General features: G+C 41.9%; 1 protein-coding gene across 1 annotated transcript; it reads right to left on the bottom strand.

Moving 5' to 3' along the window:
- Positions 1-1,775: 1,775 nt before the first annotated feature.
- SPAG6 (sperm associated antigen 6) lies at positions 1,776-22,167 on the bottom strand. Its single transcript, XM_078882273.1, has 11 exons — positions 21,941-22,167; positions 18,390-18,485; positions 17,258-17,424; positions 15,191-15,374; positions 12,814-13,019; positions 10,708-10,881; positions 8,963-9,115; positions 7,516-7,707; positions 5,036-5,152; positions 3,443-3,588; positions 1,776-2,378 (listed from the first exon to the last, which is right to left on the bottom strand). The coding sequence occupies exons 1-11, from the start codon at positions 21,963-21,965 to the stop codon at positions 2,312-2,314; spliced, it is 1,527 nt and encodes a 508-aa protein (XP_078738399.1). The 5' UTR covers positions 21,966-22,167; the 3' UTR covers positions 1,776-2,311.
- Between the last annotated feature and the right edge of the window lie 3,008 nt (positions 22,168-25,175).

Below are 25,175 nucleotides of genomic sequence, written 5' to 3'. Positions count from 1 at the left end.
GAGGATCTGACTTAGACCTGGCTAAAACACAGGGATAATGTCAATGGATCTTTAACTGCCAAAAACACATCAAAGTGTCATTTTATGTAGCCTAGAATAAATTATTGGGTGGATTTACGGATACAATTGTGTAAATCTGGGTGAGTGGCTTTTCATCCACATGTGGTAGTGAGTTAATCATAAACTTGCATCTGAGTTACAATCAACACTTTGATTTTTGTTCGTATAGATTTTGTACAATTCATGATTTGTGGGAGTCACCTCGTATCAATCTGTGCACTTATTAAAGAGTCTGATAGTTTTTGATTTCCTCTTATGGGCATGTCCATTAAATGGGGGTATACTTTGTATTTTAATTCCAGACGTAATTACATTCAACTTTTCTGTACCGTGGTCAGAGCCTTATGATTAATTCCTACTGAACCCTTATAATCTTTTCCATAATTTAGCTCTCCAAGTTTCAGACGATAAAAAGTCTAAGTTTCTTCGAAAAATCTGCCTAGTTCTCTGAGCCTCAGGAATGTAAAATGATCCATAAAATCCGAAAAGCTTCAGTGGTGGTTCTGGGCTCCAGGTTGAGGAGGCAACAATGTTGCCTTGGGTTTTCCAGTCACAGTTGACACGTGCAGGTGGATTTATTGAGTGACTCGAATTCGCTGGTAGTGGTTTCATCAACAGTACTTCCTCCAACAAACAGTGCATGCAGGCCATGCAGCTTCCTATGAGTCATATTTTGGAGGGAGCCCAGCACCGGTGCATTATCACATGTTGATTTACAATTATCAATTAATCCACCTGCACGGGTAACCTGAAACAGGAAAACCAAGGCGGAATTTGTGGCCTCCTTAACCTGGAGGCACGACGTGCCACTGCTGAGATTGATACACTGACCAAGTACTTAAACATCCTAAAAGTATCAGTTGAATCTTGGCAGCTTCAGACACTGATACTCAACCCTAGGCCTTCTAAGGTTTCTAAGCCCCGTACAGTGAAATGTACATCTAATAATCCTAACAATATCTGAGTATAGCTCTTTGAGACTATAACTAACACTTAACACGATGACATTTCAATGGCACATTGTGTAATCAACTAGTTGCGTGAGTAAACTCATACATAAAATAACAGGTTGATAAAAAAAAATTATGCCAGGTTTTTTTACACTCACTGACATATCCCATTTCTCTCAGTGACAATTAAAATATATTTTTTATTTAAAAACTAAACACATTCGTCTTCATGTGCGATTAAGAAAAACCTTTGCCCAAAACGTCACCTTTTATATATTTTTTAAGGGTACAGTGTTATTGTCGAATGTGGGGAGTTTTTAGTTATTTGTGCATGTGCATCATGAGCCATCGCAACAAATCTTTTTATTCACCGATTATTTATTTGTACATTAGTCTTGCTGTATTTAGAACATCCAGAATTCTAAGAAACCTAAGTACACCTTAAATCGTTTTCTTCGGTCATTAACCATTAATTATGAACTGTAAGAACTGATCAACCCACTTCTTTAAAACGTGGTCAGCAATAACAAAAACATAACAGTCTTCCCAAAGGGAACATTTTGTCACACCTGACCACACAAGCAAGACCTGTTTCTGCAACTCTTGCACTATTAATCCTGCAAAGGGCCAATCTAAAAATGTTCTCAAAATCTTTACCAGTGGTATGCTAGACTAAATGTGCACATTCTACATTATATTTTTTGTTATTAAATGTTGGACTAGTTCCATTGAATGACTGTTAAAAAATACAACCAGTTCTAGGAATTTGCGTGAGTCATATCTTTTATTGTATATATTACATAACATGTTACGTTGCCTATGATAACATCATCTGGAATGTGCTGATCTCATTAGATTTTAGAAAGGTAAGCAAGATTTGAGCTTGGATGGGCGACCACCATGAATGTAGGCTACAGGGTAACGTCGTGGGTAGCAGAGGCCAATACAGCAACATCCATTGCTCTACTGCTGTTCTACACTTCAAGATCTATGCACCCCACCTTCCCCAAACCGCACTGACCAGCGTTATGAAGTATAGTTAAATAGTTCCCATGACCTGTACTGTGTGGGGCGGCTCTCATCCAGCAGTGGATTGACAAAGAGCTGGACATGTGCATGTTGTTAAGTTATTGCCGACTGTTGGTGACTATAACCACTGTCTCAGATAAGCTTCGACTGCATGTATATTTTTCCAAGTGGATATCGGCACAATGAAAAGATGCGACTAATTATTCCAATCTATGGCTACCCATCACTTCCCTACCCTCCTTGCCTGTGTCTGGGAACGCCATCTCCATGAGCTATTGCAGTGGCTCGTAACTTTCCACTCGCTCCAGCAGGGCCTCTGTGTATCCAGGTGAATAGTACCTGCAAGGCGACAGGCATGCAGACAAGGGGGGTTAGGTTAATGCGGTGGAGCACAACCCCAATGGAGTCATTTCAGGGCAGGGTTGCCTTGGGTCATGAGGGTGCCATGGTGGCGAGATGTTAACTACCTTGCCTGGTATGCAGGAGATCGTGGGTTCGATCCCAAACCTGATATCTATTTATTTGTAGTTTGCATGTTCTCCCCATGGTCACGTGGATTTTTCTCCGAGTCCTCCAGTTTTTCCCTTCACATTTAGAATCAACGTGCATTTTAAGAATTTGGCTGCGATAAATGTCCACGTGATAAGCCACTTCGTTGAGCTATCAGTTGTGGCCAGGTCGCTTCTGAAAAAGAGCTATATAGCTCAGTGGGCCTTACGTGGTAAAATTAAAAACTATTTATACATAGCTGGAGTTTAACGTCTATATTTGGGGAGCAGGGGTTCGCTTTGTCTCTCACATTATGGTCAAATTACCCCCATGCCCCACATGGCGTGGATTGACAAAGGGCAGCACATGTTCACGTGCATATTTATACGTGCATCAAATTAGAGTGTATGTTCCTCCACTCAAATAAGCATTGAAAAGTGATAATCTTCACAGACAGTCTTAAGTCAGTGGTGATAAACAAAAATCATTGACTGAGAAGTAGGAATATAACTACTTACACCTTTGGATAAACTGACACCTGTCAATGTAATGTGGATTGTTCACCACTGGCTTAGGGCTGCCAACACAATCGTTTTCTGGCTTGGGCAAAACACATTACTGGAATGATAATGGCCAACGGTTGAGCCTAATGACAGACTAGAAGCTAAAGGAGGGAATGTGCCCAACAAGTCATCCACTGCATGTGCAGGAGCTAAATGGATTGCAGGAGCTAAATGGATTGCAAAAGAAGATGGCTTCAGGAGGCCTTCATCCAACAGTGGCCAGATCATAATAAATTATTATGATCATGGTCTCAGGGAGACACTTTGCATTGCCTTGGTCTAATGAAGACTGCATGCGTAAAGCGAGACACGCAGCAGTATGCGTGTCACATGATCAGCTCGGTAAGGTACCTGACGACCTCCTCTGGGTAGCAGGCATTGATGGTGTTGATGTATTCGTAGAGCGCCGAGCCCGGCTCCGCCTTGATCTCCTGCACGACCTTGAGACTCCCACTCGTCACAAAGAGCCTGCGTGCCTTACTGTCATGGGGTAGGACCTGGCAGCGAACACAGAGCATGTGTACACAAAAGGTTAAATCAAACCTCAAGTAAATACTGCAAGCAACATTGCGCTGACCAGCACAATAAAGAATGCTGCTACTATTTGAAATGTTAAACTGGAAAATCCCCAAGTCCTTTTACAACTATTTCAACCAACCCATTAAAATGTGTCACCGTCATCAAGCATGATCTATCCAGTGCTGGATGAATGTCTACCCAAGCCAGTCCTATGATAGAAATAATCCATCTAGTAACTGCACATGAGCTGATTTCAACCCTATTAGCTTTGAATGAGACTCAATTATGTTTATATGGAAACGCTGAAAACAACATATCCACCAGGAGGTTATGTGATTATTACAATATTACGTGATGGAATGATACCTCATTCTGCATTAAAAACGTACTCATGGATGCTGATGAAACAGTTTGGCATTCTAACCTCTTAACACAGAAATGTAACTTCATCAGTCATGATAGTACACGTGAGAATCTGTTTTGTGAAACATCCAATCAAAATTTCAAATAATTTCTTTAGAATTCCGATTACAGGAAGAATCACAGATTCTCAGACCCTCGTGGATATCAAATCCCAGATAAGACTATGGATAAGAAGAGTAGTAGTTTATGTATATTTTAATGAGCAATGCGTATCTCCGAAACGAAGACGTATGTGACACGCCCAGGCTACAGCCAACTGTGTGTCCTGGGCTTGTCTGATAGAAGCTTGAAACTTTGTTGATAAGAAAAAAAAACTTTAAACTGGCTGTCATGTATGCTTTACAGATGTTATTGTAGCATGACTGCCATGCTTTTTAATACATCACCGGAGTGGAATTGATAATACCCACAGCATACCCGAGAGTTACATATATTTATTTTAAAGAAGGATGTGACACAAAAACCTTTAAAAATACTTGAAAGTTACAGTCAGAAAAAGTCATATGGCTCTCTAATGACGTCATTGCATTGGCATGCATTATAACATACAGGATTCACATTGTAATGACATCACGAGAAAAGTATAAATATGCCACCTGACTGTAATATATATTTTTATTAACTTGTGTTGGCCACACAGCCACGTTTATATTATGAGAGGTATTGGGTGTTTGGAATGTACCTTGTTTTCAAGTTAGTTCATTTTTTATTAATTTACAGCCCTTTCTAAATCCGATGCAAGAAGAAGGCCTCCCCATGATATGTCAGCAATGGAGGTTGTTTAACCTTACTTCTCCAAACAAGCAAAATGCAGGTTGGTGAAAGGAGAGGCCAAGGCCTGGTTCAGATATCATTCGACATTGACGTTAGCCATGGCCGTGAATCGAATTCGGGTGTCCGGGTTCGTGCCACAGTGTGCTACCGTGCCACCCCGGTATTATACACAATAGTCAAATGTAGTGGTGAAGTGAATGAGTATTGTACTGCTGGTGCATTCGACACCTTGCTGAATTGACCCAGCACGTGCTTGAGGATGTTGGGGGGTGCAGTGTAGAGCATGGGCTCGAGCGCAGGCAAGTGCACGCAGCGCTGCAGGATGTTCTTTAGAGCGCGCTTCGACTGCACACATAAACACACAGAATCAGAAAGTTTATTTAGACTGGAGGAATCTGATTAGCTATGCAGCTCTTTTCACAGATGTCCACACAAACACAAAGCCATAAGGATTGTTGAAGTCAGCATTTAAATATACAGGGTGGCCCAAAAGGTTGGACATATCGAGTAATTATATTTATTTTAACAAATCACACAGGGTCATTTCATTTATATTAACGAATGTTCAAATTGACTGCCATTAGCATTAATGCATGCATGAATTCTGTTTTGAAATTACTTTAGGACTTTTTTTTAAAGATTATAGGTAGTCCTCTACTTACGATGGAGATGCGTTACGACGACCCCATCGTAAGTCGAAAATATCGTAAGTCGAAGATGGCCTAGCCTACCCAGGAGTCTTAAAAGAATAGTGATAATTTAGCAAAACAGGGCAATTTACAGTACTGTATAAACTATATACTGTATGTATTTATTAATTACAATACTGTATTACACAGTAAAATGTAAAGTAAAAAACAAGGTAAATTCTTAGCCTACCTATCCCGCCTTGTGTGAGGCATCACACAAGGCGGGAAATGCGTACATCCCAGCAGCGTACCAACGTACAGTATCGTAATTCGTACGCTGCTGCGTTTGCCTGCCGCGCGAAATTTAAAACATTTTACAGTTTTGTCGTATCGCTTATCGCCATCGTAAGATCGAAAATCGTAAGTCGGACCATCGTAACTCGGGGACCATCTGTATAGGTGTAGTCTTTGAACATTAATCAATTGTGTTTTGTCTCAATTCAATTTTTAAATGGAATCTGAATAGGAAGACGAAAAGGTTATATTAATAATCATAATAGATAGCATCTTAACTTAAAGAATAAACATTTTACATTTTATTCAGTGTTAAAATAATAACCCTATGTGTCCTGACTTTTGGGCCACCCTGCAACACATTCCTGCGGAGAGAGCTGTTAGGAACGTTGGGTTGCTCGGTCTATGGCCAGGGTCAACGGCCGCGTGGTGTATTCCGCAAATATGCCCGACTGTGAGGGCAGGCACAAGCCGGCGTGAGTAGGTTAAACGTTGAGTTTTATAAGGGCACCACGGGGTGACCAGCCCCTCCCCACCCAGCCCCACCCCTCCCACCTCCACCCTCCCAACCCAGCCCCTCCCCACCCTCCCCACCCAGCCCCTCCCCACCCTCCCCTCCCCACCCAGCCCCACCCAGCCCCTCACTCCCCACCCAGCCCCTCCCTGCACGACGGACGGACACAATAATCCCCTGTGGGCTGGTGGAACCAGTGGGTTCCTACCAGTATTAATACCTTTGTCAATCCACTGCTAGATAAAGGCCTTCCTCTGCTGTGTCGTCCATGATGATTGTTTGACTATACTTCAGCATGCTGTCCAATGAAGCTTAGTGAGAGGATGGGGACCCCAAGACTGCTGCAGATATTACCCACCATCAATTCCAGCATTGGCAGAACATCAAATCCAAGCCGCTGGATGTGTTTCATAGTGCAGTATGCAAACCACTGCACCACCGTGACATGCCTATAAGACTCTTCGGTTGATGCTTGTAACCAGCAGTGCGGTGGAGTGATGGCACAGTAGTTATGAACCACGACCTATATTTGGCTTATGGCCATGGCCAACACCACTGGGAAGCGACATCTAAACTGGTCCTGGGACCAAGATCCCTCAGCATGACACTACCCCCCACCCCTCTCCAAACACCAGACCTTGCTTTTTCTGCCTCAAAAGAAGTTAACATGAGGACATCAAAACTCCATGAGCATGAGCGAGATTTCTGAGCAATGGGTTTCCTTGCAAAAGATATGATAGCCATAGCTGGGGGGGGCTCAGTTGTGGTCACCTGTATTGACAGGATGTTGATGTGGATAGTAATCATAACTGGGGCTGTTTATTAGCCAAGAGATGTTTCTCAAGCTGAATAGACCACACACTACACAATTACCCTCAAAGCAGAATATCACAACCCATGCGCTGGTTGATCAGTGTGCACACATTCCTCCATTATCACATGTGGTAATTTTTTTAAAATTTCCCTATGGACATTGATACGACTCAGATCAGATGCCCTTGACATATTAATCACACCTAATTCATTGCCTCTTTTAAATAACATCTTTCCACAGTAAGTGCTATTTTCTGGCAAGAAAATTACCCTAATATTCAAACTGTCAACCCTCTAAGTATAAAAGGACAATTATTGCATTACACTTAAGCAGGATAGTTTTAATACTGCTTTTGTTCTGTCACCGTGACTGTTTTTCTCCCTGTGTTTTTCTTCAGGTCTACTAAGTCTCAATGGGTGCCCATCTGCTTTAACTGAAGCTTTGGGTGAGGTGTGACCTTAGCTTGCAGGTCCTCGGAGCTGTCGGCCGACATGTAGAGCTGTAGCAGCTGGGGCAGCACGTTGCTCATGGCGACAGCGCGTGCGTGCTCGGCCGTGTGGCGTCCGATCTGGCCGAGTGTCCACGCCGTCGTGGCGCGGATGTAATCCTCTTTCTCGTCCACCAGGATGAGGGCCAGCTGGGGTACCGCCTGTGTTTACACACACACATACACAGCGTGCACGTGTCACCAGCACAACCCACAGAATTAATTTATTTATACACACAACGAGCTATAAGCCGTGAACACTAGATACTAGCAGCTGGTTTCACCTCTTGACGAAACAGCCGAAACACCCTGTATCAGAATATGCATAATATGTGATGAACATATTGTAATATGTGATGATCATACTGGTAGGAACCCACTGGTTCCACCAGCCCACAGGGGATTAGTGTGTCCGTCCGTCATGCAGGGAGGGGCTGGGTGGGGAGGGAGGGGCTGGGTGGGGAGGGTGGGGCTCGGTGGGGGGTGGGAGGGGTGGGGCTGGGTGGGGAGGGGCTGGTCACCCCGTGGTGCCCTTATAAAACTCAACGTTTAACCTACTCACGCCGGCTTGTGCCCGCCCTCACAGTCGGGCATATTTGCGGAATACACCACGCCGCCGTTGACCCTGGCCATTGACCGAGCAACCCAACGTTCCTACCAGCTCCCTCCACAGGAATGTGTTATTACAATATGGCTGGATCGATTTTGGCAGTAGTGTTCGCTGATCAAATGTTTTCCTGGTCCTAATGTTATTTTCTTCATGAACATTGAAGAACATTAGATTGAGGTTTCACTCTATTAGTCAGTCACGAGTGACTGATGTGAATTCTATAAGAGCTAGGGATAAATTTAGTACAAATATATTCAATGTTTTTTTTTATACATAACACTAAAACAACTAAATATCTGTTTTCCCTCCTTCCCCAAGAGAAATTGGGTAACATTGTTTTGTTACTTTTACATTATATTTGAATCTAGGACTATGGCAGTCAGCATTTGAGGGTTTTCAACGGTGCTTAAAACAAATATAATAAAACATGTTTAAATCTGAAAACCAAATAGTACGTCATATTTTCAATAACGAATTTTTGTCAGGTATTTTTTTTAAGAGCGTGTGATGTTGAAACTTAAAGAACGTGAGAAAAGCCCACTTATCATTGACTATTATTACTATCAGGGCTTAAATTATCAATTAATATTTTCCAGGTCACTGGTAGACTGGAGTAGGCACGTGACTAGTAGCCACAGCCATAGCAAGAAGTATACTCGACATGGTGTGCAGGCTGCAGGAAAATACATTCCAGGTCATTGACCTGGACAGACCAAGCAGAAATTGAGCCATCATTACAATAATTAGCAGCATCTCGTTGAATGAGAAACTAAAATGCAGGTGACCTCCCCGAATCGCACACCGTACCTTGGCAGTGATGATGGTCAGGGCGAGCGTCTCCCCATGTGCTGAGATGTAGCCAAGCGACATGATGCCAGGCAGGCGCACGCTGCCCATGCTGTCGCCCACGTAGTCCACGATGGCAGCCAGTGCTCCATTGTTTACGAGCAGCTGAGACAGCTGGGATGTACACGGGGAAAGAAAGAGCATGCATATGTATATAAGGGATGTTTGTTTTTGTTAGCAATATATTGTATACATGTGCTGGTGCTGTCATAGCACACAGGTCACCCTTGCGAACAAGACAATATTCATATTAATTCAATCTCTTGTTGAAATAAAGATTGAAGTGGATAGGATTTATTAATAATGTCACAGTAACTCATATTTCTGGCCATCCTTGTCTCCCAATTCCTGATCACTGTAACTGGTACTTATTGTAGACTGAGTCTGACTAGGGGAGGTCCTGTGTGTGTGTGTGTAAGCAGTATCTCAGTCGCACGCAGACTGTGCAACTATTTCAGTGACTTTGGGTCAATTCCCACTTACAAAAGTTGATAGGCATGGTGCTGGCCACACCACACTATCTTATGTGATGATAACCTTAATAATGGTTCACTGACAGCACTTGTCTGAATAATTAAAAACGCTAAACTGGAGACCTTTTCTATTTATGTGTGAATGGGTCTGTGTTTATTTATTTCTGGCGAGCAATGGCACAGTAGCTGCACACTGCTTACAATGTAAAAAGAAACTCAACGCACTCATCAATAACATTACCATAAAATAATATATATAATCACTGATGTTTCGGGTAATGGCCCTCTTTCAAAGTACATTATAATGAAGGGCCAGTGTGCGAAATATCAGTAATTAAATGTCTATTTTTTATTTTAAGACAGAGTTGTTGAAGAGTGTATTGAGGTTTTTGTTGTTAACTGTGCTTGTGCACCACTGCCAATGCAGCATCACCAAATTGTTAGCTGCCAAGATTTTATTCTGGCCATACATTATTGGCAAATTATATCAGAACCTGGCCTGGGCCTCCCTTAGGTCGACTTATCCTGATGCAGTGAAAAACATTTTAAATTCTGAGACAAAGGAGGCCCGGAGTGGTGATAGGTGCCACTTATTTTATCCTTGGCTTCGAATTGAACCTGGGACACTGGATTGTTTGTGAACCACTGATCGTAGCGGTAGTGTAGCGGTTAGCGCGCTGCGCTATGAACCCAGCAATCTGAGTTCCATTCCTGCTCACGGCCAACATCGGTAATGAATATCTAAAGCAGTCTTGGGCCTACCCTAGATCGACTCAGCCTCAAAATGTGTACCCAGTGCGGTGTGTAAACATCGCCACTCGGGAGACAAAGTCAGCCGGGTGTGGTGCTGGCCACCCACCCCCTTGTGTACTGTGCCAGCCTTAATAAGTGCTCGCCGACAGAACTTGCCTCAACAGTCTGTTAAGGCTACACGGGGGATCTTTGTCTTTGTACCTCACAAGCACAAACACACGTGCCATATACGCAGACCCACAAAGACAAAGATTCCCCATGAAGTCGTTGTATGCTAGCACAGTACATGAGGGAGTGGTGAGGCCAACACCAAGCTCAGCCACCGTGTTCTCCCCACTGCCGACCCTTATACATTCGCCACAATAAGATCTGAACTCAGGCAGCCGTGTTCATAGCACGATACGTGAACCACTACGCTATGACTCTCCACACACACACAAACCTACACACGTGCACGCAAGGTATGGAGCGAGCCGGTACCTCGGGGCTGTGCTTGGCCACCTCCCGCACGAGCGTGGCCACGTTCTTGCGCACGTACTCATCGGGGTCGCGCAAGCCACTGAGCGCCGCTGGGAAGATGTCTGCCTCCACCACCAGCTCGGCCAGCTCCACCGAGTGCTTGGCGATCTGACTCAGAGCCGAGAACACTTGGCGCTGTGCGGCCAAACCGACCGCCACATAACAGCCACAAACCAGCAGTTAGCAAAACCACATTAACCACTCGTTAGTAACAACACAGTCGACCAGTGATTCGGAGGCACATTACGATTCATCCACAAAATTATTTAATGAATTGTCAAAATATGGGGGATTGCAATTCTATCAACGATTCTAGATTTGAAACTTTCGTGACTGCAAGGAATCATCTTCTTAGGTTTTTTCGGTAAAGTCACGTAGGTAAAACATCAAAATGAATGAAAATAAAATAAAATAAAATCAAAAATCACGACGTTTCGGAGGCAACACAAGTCTCCGTCATCAGGTGGGACCGTCACAGCCAGATTAGCTGACGGTCCCACCTGATGACGGAGACTTGTGTTGCCTCCGAAACGTCGTGATTTTTTATTTTATTTTATTTTCATTCATTTTGATGTTTTACCTACGTGACTTTACCGAAAAAACCTAAGAAGATTCTATCAACGAATCAATTATTTTGATCAAACTTTTATTGTCTGATAAAGTTTCCCTTCTCCATTCGCTTAAATGTAACTCAAAATAGTTATCAGCATAATTTTGGAGTATATAAATCACATAATGGAAACGCAGACCATGTCTCCACATAAAAAAATGAAAGTATAAATTGTGTCTGCTCATATATTTTGTTACATGTATTTATATTCTCCATAATTATGCTAATAACTCTGAGTTCTGTATTATATAATTTTGTGTCGAATCGGAGAGAGGCTTTGTCCTTCACATCTGGCAGTTCAGCAGCATTGCTTTAATTAAGCCTGACTGCTGATGAGACACTATGTCAAAAAGCACAATAGAGTTTGCTTGTACTGACTAAATGCTTCTCTAATTATTCACTCCAAGAAGGCTGTGGGGTTGAGTTGTGTAAAACATGTATTTATTAAGTATATATATGTAGGATTTTACATGCACATAAATGCCACAAATTAATCAATAACAAATTTTCACGTGCATGATTTGAAACATTTATCATCACGTTCCCTCGTCATTAGGGTTGCAACAATTTAAAAAAAATTTCAATGAAAATCGATTCTGACCCTCAAAATACGAACTTAGAATGTCATAGGTTACAATTAATCTCAATATATTTGTTGATTTTTTTATACCACGATAGATTAATGTCACCACAAGGGCAACACGTGAATAAATTCAATTCGAGAATCGATTTGTGAACCCAGATTATGATAACTATACAAATCATGGAGGGTACAAATTACATTACTTCCATACTATTCAGAAGCTGACCAACAATTCATAGTCTAACACAAATGGTTGACAATGTAAAGAGTGCAATGTTTGGTAACACGACACGGCCCAATGTTGTATAATGAAACGTGGGCCATCCATGGAAACGCCACACAACTACTGCTCAACAATGCAATGCAGCCCACTGGTGGATAGCAACATGAGCCACTGTTCATAAACACAGTAGACCATCGTTGGCAAACAACATGTGAATTCGTAAATAACCCAGATTAAATCAAAAGTCAGCTCAACAGTCAAGAAATAGATTTCCCCATACAGCCACAAATAGGGTAGCAAAAATACTCAAGTATGGTACTTTACTACAGTCAGAATTAACCAGGTACGAGTTTATAACTGCAACATTCAGTACTGTAAATGACAGTCTCACATTCAAGACAGTGCCTCCTAGCTGCAATCCAAACAAGTAGGGATTGTTCAACATTGGTAACATGTTTTAAATGTACACAGAGTGGCTTTATTAGAGCTTTTCCCCCAGGCAAACCCCCTACGTTAATTGGAAGGCATGAGAAAATGTTTTCTCTGTATACCCTTTTACAGTTGATGACACAATGTTGAATGATCTTTTACGGCAACAAGCCAATGAAACAAATGCATACATCATGGGAGTAACTCAGCATAGGTTCACACCTTGAGCTTGGCATCTGGGTTGAGCACCATCTGGGCAAGATGAGCTATGGCGCCCGTGTCCACCACAGTCTGTGCAAGCTCTGCCGTGTGCTTGCTCACGTCGCTAAGCGCGGATGCAGCGATTCGCTTGAGTGCCAGCTCGGGCTCCTGCAAGCACAGCACGAGCAGCGGCACCGCGCCTGCATCCACCACCGCCTGTGCCAGCTCTGTACACACCAAAGGCAAAAGACAAAGATATCCCATCTAGCCATTAACAGACTCCATAATAGAGTTTTTGTTGGGTTAGATCACGTAAATATATGTGTCATTAAAACCTGCCACCACCTGTCACAGCCAACTAATAAGGGTTGTCACATAAACAGAACATGCCAATTCATTACTAGTACAGCACATCGGTGTGTTGGAGAGCCAAGCCAGAACATTTACAATCTGAGTACGACGTTTCGCCAGTAATTGCAACTAGCTTCATCATACTCTTTGGTTCTTTCGGTAAAGTCACGTAAGTATAAAATAGCTTCATCATGTAAAATAGCTTCATCATGTAAATGTTGTGGCTTGGCTCTCCAATACACCGGTGTGCTGTACTAGTGACGAATTGGCATGTTCTGTTTACATAACAACCCTTACTAGTTGGCTGTGTCGGGTGGTGGTGGGTTTTAATGACACATTTATATACAGGGTGTTTCAAAAATATGGAACCGATTTGAAATCGCTATATTTCTGCAACCACGAACCGCCCATGAATGAAACTCTTACCACTTGAAAGGGCGGGGCATAGAGTTTCAAATGACGGAGCACCGCCACATTGGCACCTGCAGGTTCGACGTTTTCTAAATGACACACTGCCTCTACGTTGGATAGGTTGCACGGGACCCCAAGACTTGGCGCTACACTCTTGGCCCCCAAGATCCCCAGACATCACACCCTGCGAATTTTTCTTGTGGGGATACGTCAAAGACCGTGTTTTTGTACCACCATTAGCGACTAATCTGGATGACCTCAAAACAGAATCACGGCAGCGCTGACTTAAGTGGAAAAAGACACTTTGAGAGGCGTTTGGGACGAATTCAACTATCGTCTCGATGTTGTCTGTACAGCAGGTGGAGGGCACATAAAGCATTTATAAAATGGTTAGTGAAACTTGATAACTCATTAAACTGTTTGTAACTTTTTGTATAATTGTAACATGTTTCCATCGTGAAATATACTGCTTTGACATTGGGTCCAACTTTTTAAAACACCCTGTATTTACGCGATCTAACCCAAAAAAACCTCTAATATGGATATTGGTCGCGGAAGCCTACTTGTTAAACTCATTATCAGTCTTTTGGGACAAGTGCTGTTTGCGAGCACCTTATGAAGGCCAGCATGGCACACAAGGGGTTAGATGGCTAACAACATACCCGGCCACGTTTGTCTCCTCAATGCTCATGTTTACACACCACACCAGGTACTCATTTAAGGCTGATTGAAACTAGGGAAGGCCCAGGACTGGTTCAGATATTCACCATTGCTATCTATTGGTCTTGAACAGAAAATGTACTTGGCTCTCCGGATTTCGTAACGCAGTGCGCTAGCCAATGTGCCACTGCCCCCCATACACACGGTACACGTGTACACGCTCACACACATCACGGCATAAACACATGCTCCAAATGTGTCACCTGCCCATACGTAAACCAACCCACTCGATACAACTTTTAAAAAACCTATTAAACTATTTTTATTTTACCAGGTAAGGCCCACTAAACTATATAGCTCTTTTACAGAAGCGACCTGGCCACAAATTATAGCCCAACAAAGTGACTTATATAGAAATTTATAGCAGCCAAATACTCTAAACGCATGTTTCTAAATGTGGAGGGAAAAACCAGAGGACCTGCAGAAAAAGCCATGTGACCATGGGGAGAATATGCAAACTCCAGATATACAGCCGTCAGGGTAGGGATTTAACCCACCTCCTGTATACCAGGCGAGGTAGTAAACATCTCGCCACTATGGCGCATACTCTCCACGTGCTGTACACGCATAAAATAAGTGCAAGCACCATATATTTGCATGTCCATTCATGTGCCATGCGATTCACATACAGAATGGGGCCCACATACACATGCATGTACACAATACATATATAAATATATCCCCCATGTAGCCTGTATCAACTGTTGCAAAAAATTATAATAGCGAGCTGCTATGAAGGTCGGCATGGGTTGGTGGTGCTGTCCGTGCTATGCCTGGTCATCTTTTTTTCCCCAGTACAGTTATTTACTCAGCCTACCAGTCAAGTGTTCTACTATGGCTCCACACGACTGATCTCTGCATTGCCCTACCCATGGAGCGACTCCGATGAAGGAGGTGTCGGTGTGCAGTTCCTCACCAGCATTGTGCCTGGCGATGTAGCTGAGAGCCCACGCGGCCGCCTCCTTGACCCCAGGATCAAACTCCTCGAGGCACGCAGTGAGGGCGTCCAGTGCCCCGCACTCCACCACGGCACCCGCCAGCTCCCCTGAGTGGCGCGCCACGGCACGCAGGACAAACGCGGCCGCCTTCTTGTAGAAGCGCTGGCCGAGTGAATGACGGTCAAGTGGGCACCAGTGGTGATAACATGGGGGAGGAGGGTGATTGTTATATTTTTGTCATTAGATACTTTCCCATGGCTACGAACATTTGAAACCACTTCTCCGAGCTCAGATCATTAATGATGTTGAAGAATCATTAATGATGCTGAAGAATCCGTGAATCTATGAGTCTTAGATATTAATACTGAGCCCTACAAATGCTAAACGTGCCTTAGGCTGGCACTCTGAGCCTCAGGCATTAACAATGAATCCTAAAAGGATCCGAAGTTTGCTTCTGTGAGTGTTGGGTTTCAATAAGAAACCCTAAGACTCTAAAATGTGCATTGGTCTGACAATGTGGGCCGAAGACATTAATATTTATATTGAACCATAAGATTCTAAAAAGTGTTGAAATGGCATCCAACAGAAAATTTCTGTGTCAGAGCACTCAACTGCCACCATTGAGATTCTATAATGAAATGTGAGAAGCTACCCATGATTAAAACAAGGTTTTCAAGAGAACCAGAGGCTACTGACAAAGTGAGTTCATTGTCTCAGTGCATTCCTCTGTGACTGCATGAAAAATGTGAAACTTGAGTGTGTCACTTCATTTAGTTAATTCTACACGTGATGACTATGAATATTCGTTTGATTCGCTTTAATACTATGATAAATATTCTTTGCAGGCATAACAGGGTTGTGCCATCTAGTGTTGGATGAAAGGCCCAAAGAAATTACTTCAGAATTAGTGACATCATATTCCAGGGGCCATAAAATTATCCAGTGACTTAATTTGGAACATGACCCTCATGATTAAAACATATCTTTCCGTGTCACTCTAGCCCCCATTCTGAAACACCAACCATTAAGACGCCGAAACAGTGTTAAACACCTTTTGAGACTAGGCTCCTAAGAAAGCTGTCTCTGGTGTGGACCAATCAGTTTCAAAGACAATGCATATATAATCAGAGTATGTTTTTTGTTTGCATTCTGACCACAAGTATTGTGGTTAATGCAGACATGATTCCTTGTAAAAGGTTTCAGTTTGGTGTTTTAACATCTTAATACTTGTTTTGTTGCCAGAAAAAAGGGAAAAATCTGTTCTTAGTGTTTAAAGAGCCTGTAAATGTTCCACAAATAATTTTCTTCGAAAACGAAATTATGTAAGATTAATGGCACAGAAGGCTGGAGATTAATTTTACACACTGGTAGTCTGGATGATGAGATGTATCTGCGGTCATCGCGACAGGTGTGGGGCCTGGAGTAGGAGCAAGGAATTCTAACGAACGAGTTTTGTTCCCACAACAGAGGCTGGGGTAGGCTGATGTGCACCAACAGTTGCTGTGAAAAGAAGCTCTGGCCACACGCCGGTATACTCTCTCTACCACTCCTGTCTGCTGCTGGTGGAGGGACAACACAGTTAGCACCTATGCCCAATTAATACTCCACACCCAAGCAAGGCAAGTAGTTGATGTGACCATACAATTTGAATAAGAGGACACCACAATTCTCACAGGGCCGACACAGCTATAAATGAGTACCTGGTGCAATATGTGAACATTATCACTGGGGATAAAAAGGCAACTGGGTATGGTGCTGGCCACAACACAGTTTCTTGTGTTGTACAAGCCTTAACAGATGCTCAATAATATAATTTGCTCCAACAATCTATAGAGAAAATCTCACCATATTCGTGAATAGTAAATCTGCTATGAAGAATGGCCATTGCCTGAAATGCCACAAATATATTGTGCTTGTGTCAATGAAAGTGTTTCGTTTTTGTGCTTCTGTTCCACTGCCAATGCAGTATCACAAATATTTGTTCAGCAGTCTATAAAAAAAGGTTAGTGAATGTTTGTAGGGCAGGGGCCACATTGAGGACCCACATTCTGCTCGGACAGCGAGTAGATGAGCTGGGGCAGAACGTCGCCTCGCACAACGGCCTCCGCCAGGTCATCGCTGTGGTTTGCCAGACGGCCCAGGGCGAGCGCCGCCGTCTGCTGCACCGTGGGTACCGCGTCCAGCAGCAGCGGCCGCAACAGAGCCATCACCCCTGTGCCACAGGAATACACTTGCATTGGTGGGACAGCCAAGGCTGGAATCACAAGTGCTAACTGCGAAACAGGGTCCAAGTGAAGAAAATCTCTGTAAAGGTCCCAGACACCCAAGTTTTATTGACTTAAATATCATTTTACAATTTTACATGTTTTACTGTCTAGTTTGTAAACAGTTTAGTTACTGATTGAGGCAGAGGCTCGCTGTAATGTTACGACTGCTTTCCAGGTCAGCTAGAAAATCCCTGACGACACTTTGAAAAAAAGAGCTCCCTCGCATCGAGCCCAGTGTGTGCTTATGATATCATACACACTGTTGTTATGAACGCTTACTCAGGAAAACCTCAAGAGTCTCAAAACTCTTTTTCAGGATGGATGGTCCTGTGTTGTAATGTTTGGATTTTGTGGGTGGTAGATTGTGATACTGTGAAGGGAGGTTGGACGATGTTGAATTGTGATGGACATTGTGGGATAAAGTGCAAGGTGATAAGGTGCAAGGTGATAAGGTGCAAGATGGTGATCTACAAATTTTGAAGCATGGTGTGGGGAAGTGTAGTTTACCAATTAATGGTGAAGAGTAACAAGTTACATCAAGTGACATGGTTTGGCACGAGGGTGTGTTGAGTTGCACTTGGGTGAAGTATAAGTCAGAAGGGACAAGGTGGGTTACAATGGTGGGGTACAAATATAACGAGACATCAATTATTTGATCAATATTAATTAATAAATGCATGGTACATGCATCAAAGCGCAATAGTGAGAACTGATCTTGTTTGATTTGCATAAGCTTATACTTAATGGATTCATATGAACCCTGCAGCCTCTAGTGGGTCCTCCACAAGGAGAGGTTGTGATGGGAGGTATGGCAGTTAATGTTTTGATGGAGGGTATGGTGGCAGTGTAACGATTGGGTGCAATCGAGTGGGTTATAGCAGAGATGTAGCACAGCAAGTCACACACTCACCGGCATTCTGCAGCGTGTCTATGTTGTGGGATCTTGTTGCCAACTCGGCCACCGTCTGCACGAACTGTGTGCGTGCTTTTTGGTACTGCTCAAACACTGTGCACAAGGGGAGACATGGATCAATGTGCAATAGAGTTTAGAGCCATGTATGCCGATGAGATTTTAAATTCTAAGCTTGTAACAATGCACCCTCTGCATGGTGCAATGAACTGTAATGGGTGTACTTTATGTAATTGTTGTGCATGTATGGTTTATAATGACTGCAAAATATTAATGAACAAGTACAGCATTTCCATGAAACAATCACATATTATGCAGATCAATTAAAAGTAATAGATGTATACATGCATAATTCAATTCATGTATCATCCACAAGATTTTGTATTAGGCAATAATTTATTATGAAATGCCAATAAATTACTGCAGATGTTGTACCTAAAATCTTAAAAGTGCATGTACAATATAACATTCAAGTACTTTAACACGTAGGCTTTCGCGACCAATATCATCCATAATACAGGTTTTTTTGGGTTAGATCGCGTAAATATATAAATCTGTCGTTAAACCCGCCACCACCCGACACAGCCAATTGGTAAGGTTTGTCATGTAAACAGAACATGCCAATTTGTTACTAGTCCAGCATACCGACTTAAAGGGACGTGTGTCTTATAAGGGAGACTATGGGTAATACGGGGCTGGAAAAGAAAATACATCCCTAAAGTTATATCATTTACCGCAAAGTAACACAAAGTTCCGCAAACTACTGTAGATTTAGCGCAAAGTGTCATAAACTCCCACAAAATTACCACAAAGTACAGAAAATGACTGCAAACTACCACACATTTACTGCAAACTACTGAAAAGATACCAGAGTACTGTAAACTACTGCAAATGACAGCAGATGTACTGCAAGGTACCACAAGCTACCACTAATTTAGCACAAAGTACCACATTTTTATCATACACTAGCATGAATTTAGAGGGTTGGCCTAGGGCAGGGGTCGGCAACCTACGGCTCCGGAGCCGCATGCGGCTCTTTATGGGCTGCTTCTTGACAATATGTACGTATGTACAGTATTTACTCAGATGCATTGCGGCTCTTGAAATTCTGAATTTTGTACCGAATTGGAAAGAAATGGCTCTTCTTGTTATTTTGGTTGCCGACCCCTGGCCTAGGGGTAAATTTGCAGTAGTTTGCAATACGTTGCAGTAATTAGTAGGACACCATTTCTACAATTTAAGTTAGTGAGTATGCAATTAGGATTTAGATGACTCTTCTGAGCTAAAACTCAATAAATTGTGAACAATGCAAAAAATGTCCCTTTATAAACAGTAAACACTTCATCACGTAAAAACAGGTCTGAATAGGGGCCTCTCAATGGGATTTTACCAAATACAATAAACTGATAAGAGCATTTAATGTGAGGTCAAAGCACGATGAAACATTATTTTCAAGTTCTACTACAATGGAGACCTTATTTAATAAGCTTGGAGAAAAAAACCTTGATTATATTTTCAACGTAAAATAAACTATTCTGTAATGTTTCTAATTAATATATGGCTATAAAAAACTATAAAAAGAAAATAAGGCAGCATAACGTTTAAATACATAGTGTATAACAGTATCCGTATACGATGTTCACCATGGAGTTGTAACGATACGTTTAATTTGTGTGCCGAAGCTTGAAGATGAATTATTGCAGCACGAAATCGTGAGATTTGGTGACGTTTTGGGGAGGCCATCCGGCAGTGAATATATCATGGCTAATGAGGATGTGAATTAAAAAGTATTATAAGACATGCCGATTTAATAAATAATGTACATAATACAGGTTTTTTTTGGGTTAGATCGCGTAAATATGTCGTTAAACCTGCCACCACCAACCAGACACAGCCAATTAGTAAGGTGTGTCAGTAAACAGAACGTGCCAATTCGTTACTAGTACAGCACATCGGTGTGTTGGAGAGCAAAGCCATAACGTTTACAATTAGAATACGACGTTTCGCCAGTAATTACGAGCTTCATCAGGCGACAGCCAGATTTTATATATTTACGCGATCTAACCCAAAAGAAACCTGGATTATGGATATTGGTCGCGAAAGCCTACATGTTAAACTAAATAATGTCCACTTACCAAAAGTATTCTGAAACTTTGGAGAATGTACATTTGTACTTTTTCATGAATTATACGTCGTTTGTTATTATCGGCATCATATCATGAGACAAAGTGCCGTTCAAAACTGTAGCTAAAAGCACATTACCTTGCTTTAAAGCATGAACCCTTTTCAATGCCTTGACAAGTGTTGGTCACACGCCTTTCAAACGACATTTTCATTCACCGAGCTGGAATGTTGTGAATGTAAATGGAAAGCCAAATTGTACTGTATATTGTTTTTTTGTATGCTTGATGACTGGGTTCAAGCCATCGACACGCCCACATGTGAGAACCACGCGTAATCACACGTGGCAGAAAACCCAGGTTCGAACCGAGACGCTCAAGTGTGCCAGCTCAGTACACTGATTGATGAGCCACCCACTCCCCTGCAATTTTCTTAGGTTCTTTCGGTAAAGCCACGCAGAAAGTAAAATAAAATAAAAACAAAAATCACGACGTTTCGGAGGCAACACAAGTTTCCGTCATCAGGTGGGACCGTCACAGCCAGATTAGCTGTATCAAGCTAATCTGGCTGTGACGGTCCCACCTGATGACGGAAACTTGTGTTGCCTCCGAAACGTCGTGATTTTTGTTTTTATTTTATTTTACTTTCTGCGTGGCTTTACCGAAAGAACCTAAGAAGATGATTCCTTGCAGTCACGAAAGCTTCAAATCTAGAATCCCCTGCAATTATTTTAAGTTTAATATTTTCCCAATGAAGCCGTATCGAGTGATATAAAGTGCATGCTCGAATCAACATTTGCCAGAGCCTTTGATGTCAATTATTGGTGAAACGTCACGTTCCTATGGCGAGACAAATTTAATCAAAGGACAAGCACTGTTGGGATTCTTTTGTAATTATATTATCGAAAGTGGATGATGATAATGCCGGGCTGTATTTTGTATGATTACATTTAATGACAGGAAGAGGATCACATGAATCAGAGGATTAAATTTAGAGATGCTGCATTGCCTATTGAGGAAAGTAAGTGGGCTTAGCAGGGCACTGCCACCCCTTGAAGAAATGTTGGCTGATGGATGAGACTGGTCACGGAACGGCAGTCAGGGGAACACCTCGAGAGGGCGACAACCGCGGAGATGGAGCGATTGTTGGATTGTGGCAACAGTGAAGGCCAGCAGTGGATGGATATAACCCTGACTGATGATGATGATGATATGACGGTGATTATTCAAACCCGAGGAGAATGCGTCCGATTAATTAAACATTGCGTTTTATTGTAGAGTACGGTACATTGAATGTATCGACCCTCACTGATACGGCTGAATGTTAGCTTGTTACTTTCCGCGGTGTCGCACAAATACACGTCACTTTTCCACGTTTAATAAGTTTACGACAACAACAAAATAAAAACTTAAATAATCTGTAAATCTCACCTTGAAGAACCTGCCTTTGGCTCATATTGGCGCGTGCACGCACAGTCTGCCAAACCTTTTATTATACAGAATACAATCGTAATAAGCAACTAAGAACGCTGTAAAGTAAATAGCAATTTATCGTTAACCGTTAAAGGAGGTTGAGCTTGGAGCGTCAGTCGCTCGCCTCGATGTCGCCGCTGCTGCGTTAGGCCGCGTTGCCCGGGGCAACCAGAAGCGGCGCGCGTGCCGCGTCTCCGTGGCAACGGGCCGGAACCGGAAGCCAAGGGGGGGGGGGGGTCAGCAACCCAAACAAGAAGGGTCATTTGTTAATTCTTGGTTCTTTCGGTAAAGTCACGTAGAAGGGAAATAATAAAATAATACAAATATTAAACAATGCTTTCGGTAAAGTCACGTAGAAGGGAAACAACAAAATAATACAAATATTAAACAATACTTTCGGTAAAGTCACGTAGAAGGGAAATAATAAAATAATACAAATATAAAACAATACTTTCGGTAAAGTCACGTAGAAGGGAAATAATAAAATAATACAAATATAAAACATATTGTTTTACGTGATTTTACCGAAAGTATTGTTTTATATATAGTCCATTTTGCATGACCATAATGTATATTGTCGTTCCGCAATGATCATTGCTTTTTTTTTCTTAATTATTTTATCTTCTGACAAAATAGTTATGAAATACCAAAGTCAATTAATGAAAGATGTAAATAAGTTAATTTAGTATATTCATGTTTTGTATTTATAGCTATTTGTTAAATGTTTTCGCAATATTTGAGGGAATAATTATTATTTTTAAGAGTCACTGACAGCATTTGCATAATAAACACTGTGCATTGTAAATTTACAATTATTAGAATGCTTATGGCTATGTTGATCCTCCAAAGTTAAATGTAAGTAAATGTACTGCTGGGAAGACAGAAGCATGGGATTGTAAGAAACTTCCACTCTGGTTTAACTGCCATGCTTGGAAGATGGGATCAAACCCACAATAAAAAATGTTGGGCGGGCACAGAATTAAACATTTTTCTTACATATTTCCCTATAAAAAAATATTAACTTTTGTGGTTTCCAAACAAATTGTAAAGCTAAATCAAATGGCACATTTGCCCACATGAAAACTTGGCTGTTTCTAATGGTGGAGGATTATAATCAAAATGAAAACCACACACCTACATGATCTAACCAAAAATAAAGAAGTAATTAATAATATTGGTTGGTTAAGCCTACAACTAATTTTTAAATATTAGTAATGTAAAAACGTTTAATTTAATTGAGTCATAACACCTAATTTCCCTAGTATTTCACTCACCAACGAACAGGTGAATTGTATAATCCTGATAATGTCGTGCTTTATAAGTACGTATATGTATTATACATTCTGATGCTGTATATGTTGCACTCATGATCAATTTCCAACATTGTATCAACGTTCAATATCAACTGCGCTTCAACTCTGGTTGGAGAAAACACACGTTGCACGGATGTTTCCTCATTGTTCAACGTGATGACGTATTTCCAACCAAAAACTCAACATTGAAACAATGTCACAATCCTGCTGGGAGGGCTGTGTAAGTGAATTGTAATATCCATTGTACGGCCACGTGTCGGGACATGGCACCATAAAACTCAGAAGCAGGTTGTAAAATAGTTCAATTCAATGAGGCTTTCATTAAAATGTATACTGTGCATGTTAACACGGAAGAATAATCATGCACACATATGATTTCTGTAATATGTTTAAACATGCGTTTGCCCAACTTTTATTTGATTATTTGCATCAGCTTCTTCGACCACTGCGTGATGTCACACGCCACACTGTGTTCCTTGCCCGGGTCTCTACTTGTTGTAAACCCAAGGTGAGACAGGTTTGGTCGTGGGGGGCACTACGTATTATCTGCGTAAATACCCGACTTAATAAACTATGTATAAACAAAATGACGCGTTCACATATGACGTCATCTCATTAGTATAAGCAATCGTTTAAAATTCATGAATGAAAAAGCGCACTAACCACTGCGCCACCACTCCATCTGGGAAAGTTATAATTGTTGCAAAAGTCATATCAACAAGTTGTTGACAAGCACCCAAATGTGTCCGCAACACCCACTCAGACTTGTTGCATTGGCTGTGCTATTAGTAGTCACGTTGACTAACATGTCATCTTATGCACAACAAAACTGGGCTGTTGAATTATTATCAATACATTTAGTGTCATATATAGGCTTTCACGGGTAATGTAATGAATCATAATTTGTTTCTTGTTCAGTTAGAGCTATACTAATCAATTTTCTCGTGAGCAAGTGGGGCAAATTGATTCCGTTTAGCAATTTTTTTTTGCTTTTAAATAAATGTATTTGCTACAAAACAGAATCAATTGGTATGTTTGCCCACGTGACACCTTGCTTTGTTTGACCAGTCGGGTGGTAGAGGGCTATAGCTATATTTTTACAATCTTACCCAAAAAGAAACCAATTATTAATTATTATATTTAATTACCCAGGAAAGCCTCACTGAGTCACAAGAGGGTCCTGCTATATTTAGCAGTTTGGGGCAACGATCGACGATTGCCATGTCTTTTTCAATTAAGTGAATTGTTGAATTCGGACCATGACACATGCATTTATGGCCTACTCTTTTTCGAATAACGTCAAGGGATCATTAACGTCGAACCGCGAAGCTCTGCAAAACAAGCGGCCAACGCGCCACCGCTGAGCCATGCGTATCACCGCCCAGACATCCTCCCATTGACGCACGTGGTGATGATGGATCACGCCACGATCACAAACTAAAAGACAGCCAACACCTCGAGGCATGGCTCAGGAACAATTAAGCCACGACGTCTGCCATTAATCACAGTCACAGTCGAGCTGGCTCTTAATCCATGCCCACTCGTGTTGCCAGTGCTGAACATAGATTATAGACAGAGCACTGGGGCACCTGCATTCCTTAAACCTGTGTTCAGAAATACTAAAAGTATAAATGGTTCTTTTAGTCTGTACACACACGCTCTAAGTGGATAAAGATTTAGGAAGTCACCTCCTGCATCAAGTGGCTAAAGTACGATATTCAAAACGTAGGACCATTATTTATTTATCAGATATGTAATTGTGCAGCCTGTTTACTCATCCACTGCGAGATGTGGGACTATGAATGCTCTACGGGCCATTGCGGTTATTTGGCTATGCTGGTTATCTGGCCATGCTTCACCACTCCACTAAACGTGGAACG

The sequence above is a fragment of the Lampetra fluviatilis genome, chromosome 3 (assembly GCF_964198595.1).
Source record: "Lampetra fluviatilis chromosome 3, kcLamFluv1.1, whole genome shotgun sequence".
Lineage (NCBI taxonomy): Eukaryota > Metazoa > Chordata > Hyperoartia > Petromyzontiformes > Petromyzontidae > Lampetra > Lampetra fluviatilis.
Note: the sequence above shows the minus strand (reverse complement) of the source record. Positions and strands in the feature narration are given on the sequence as shown.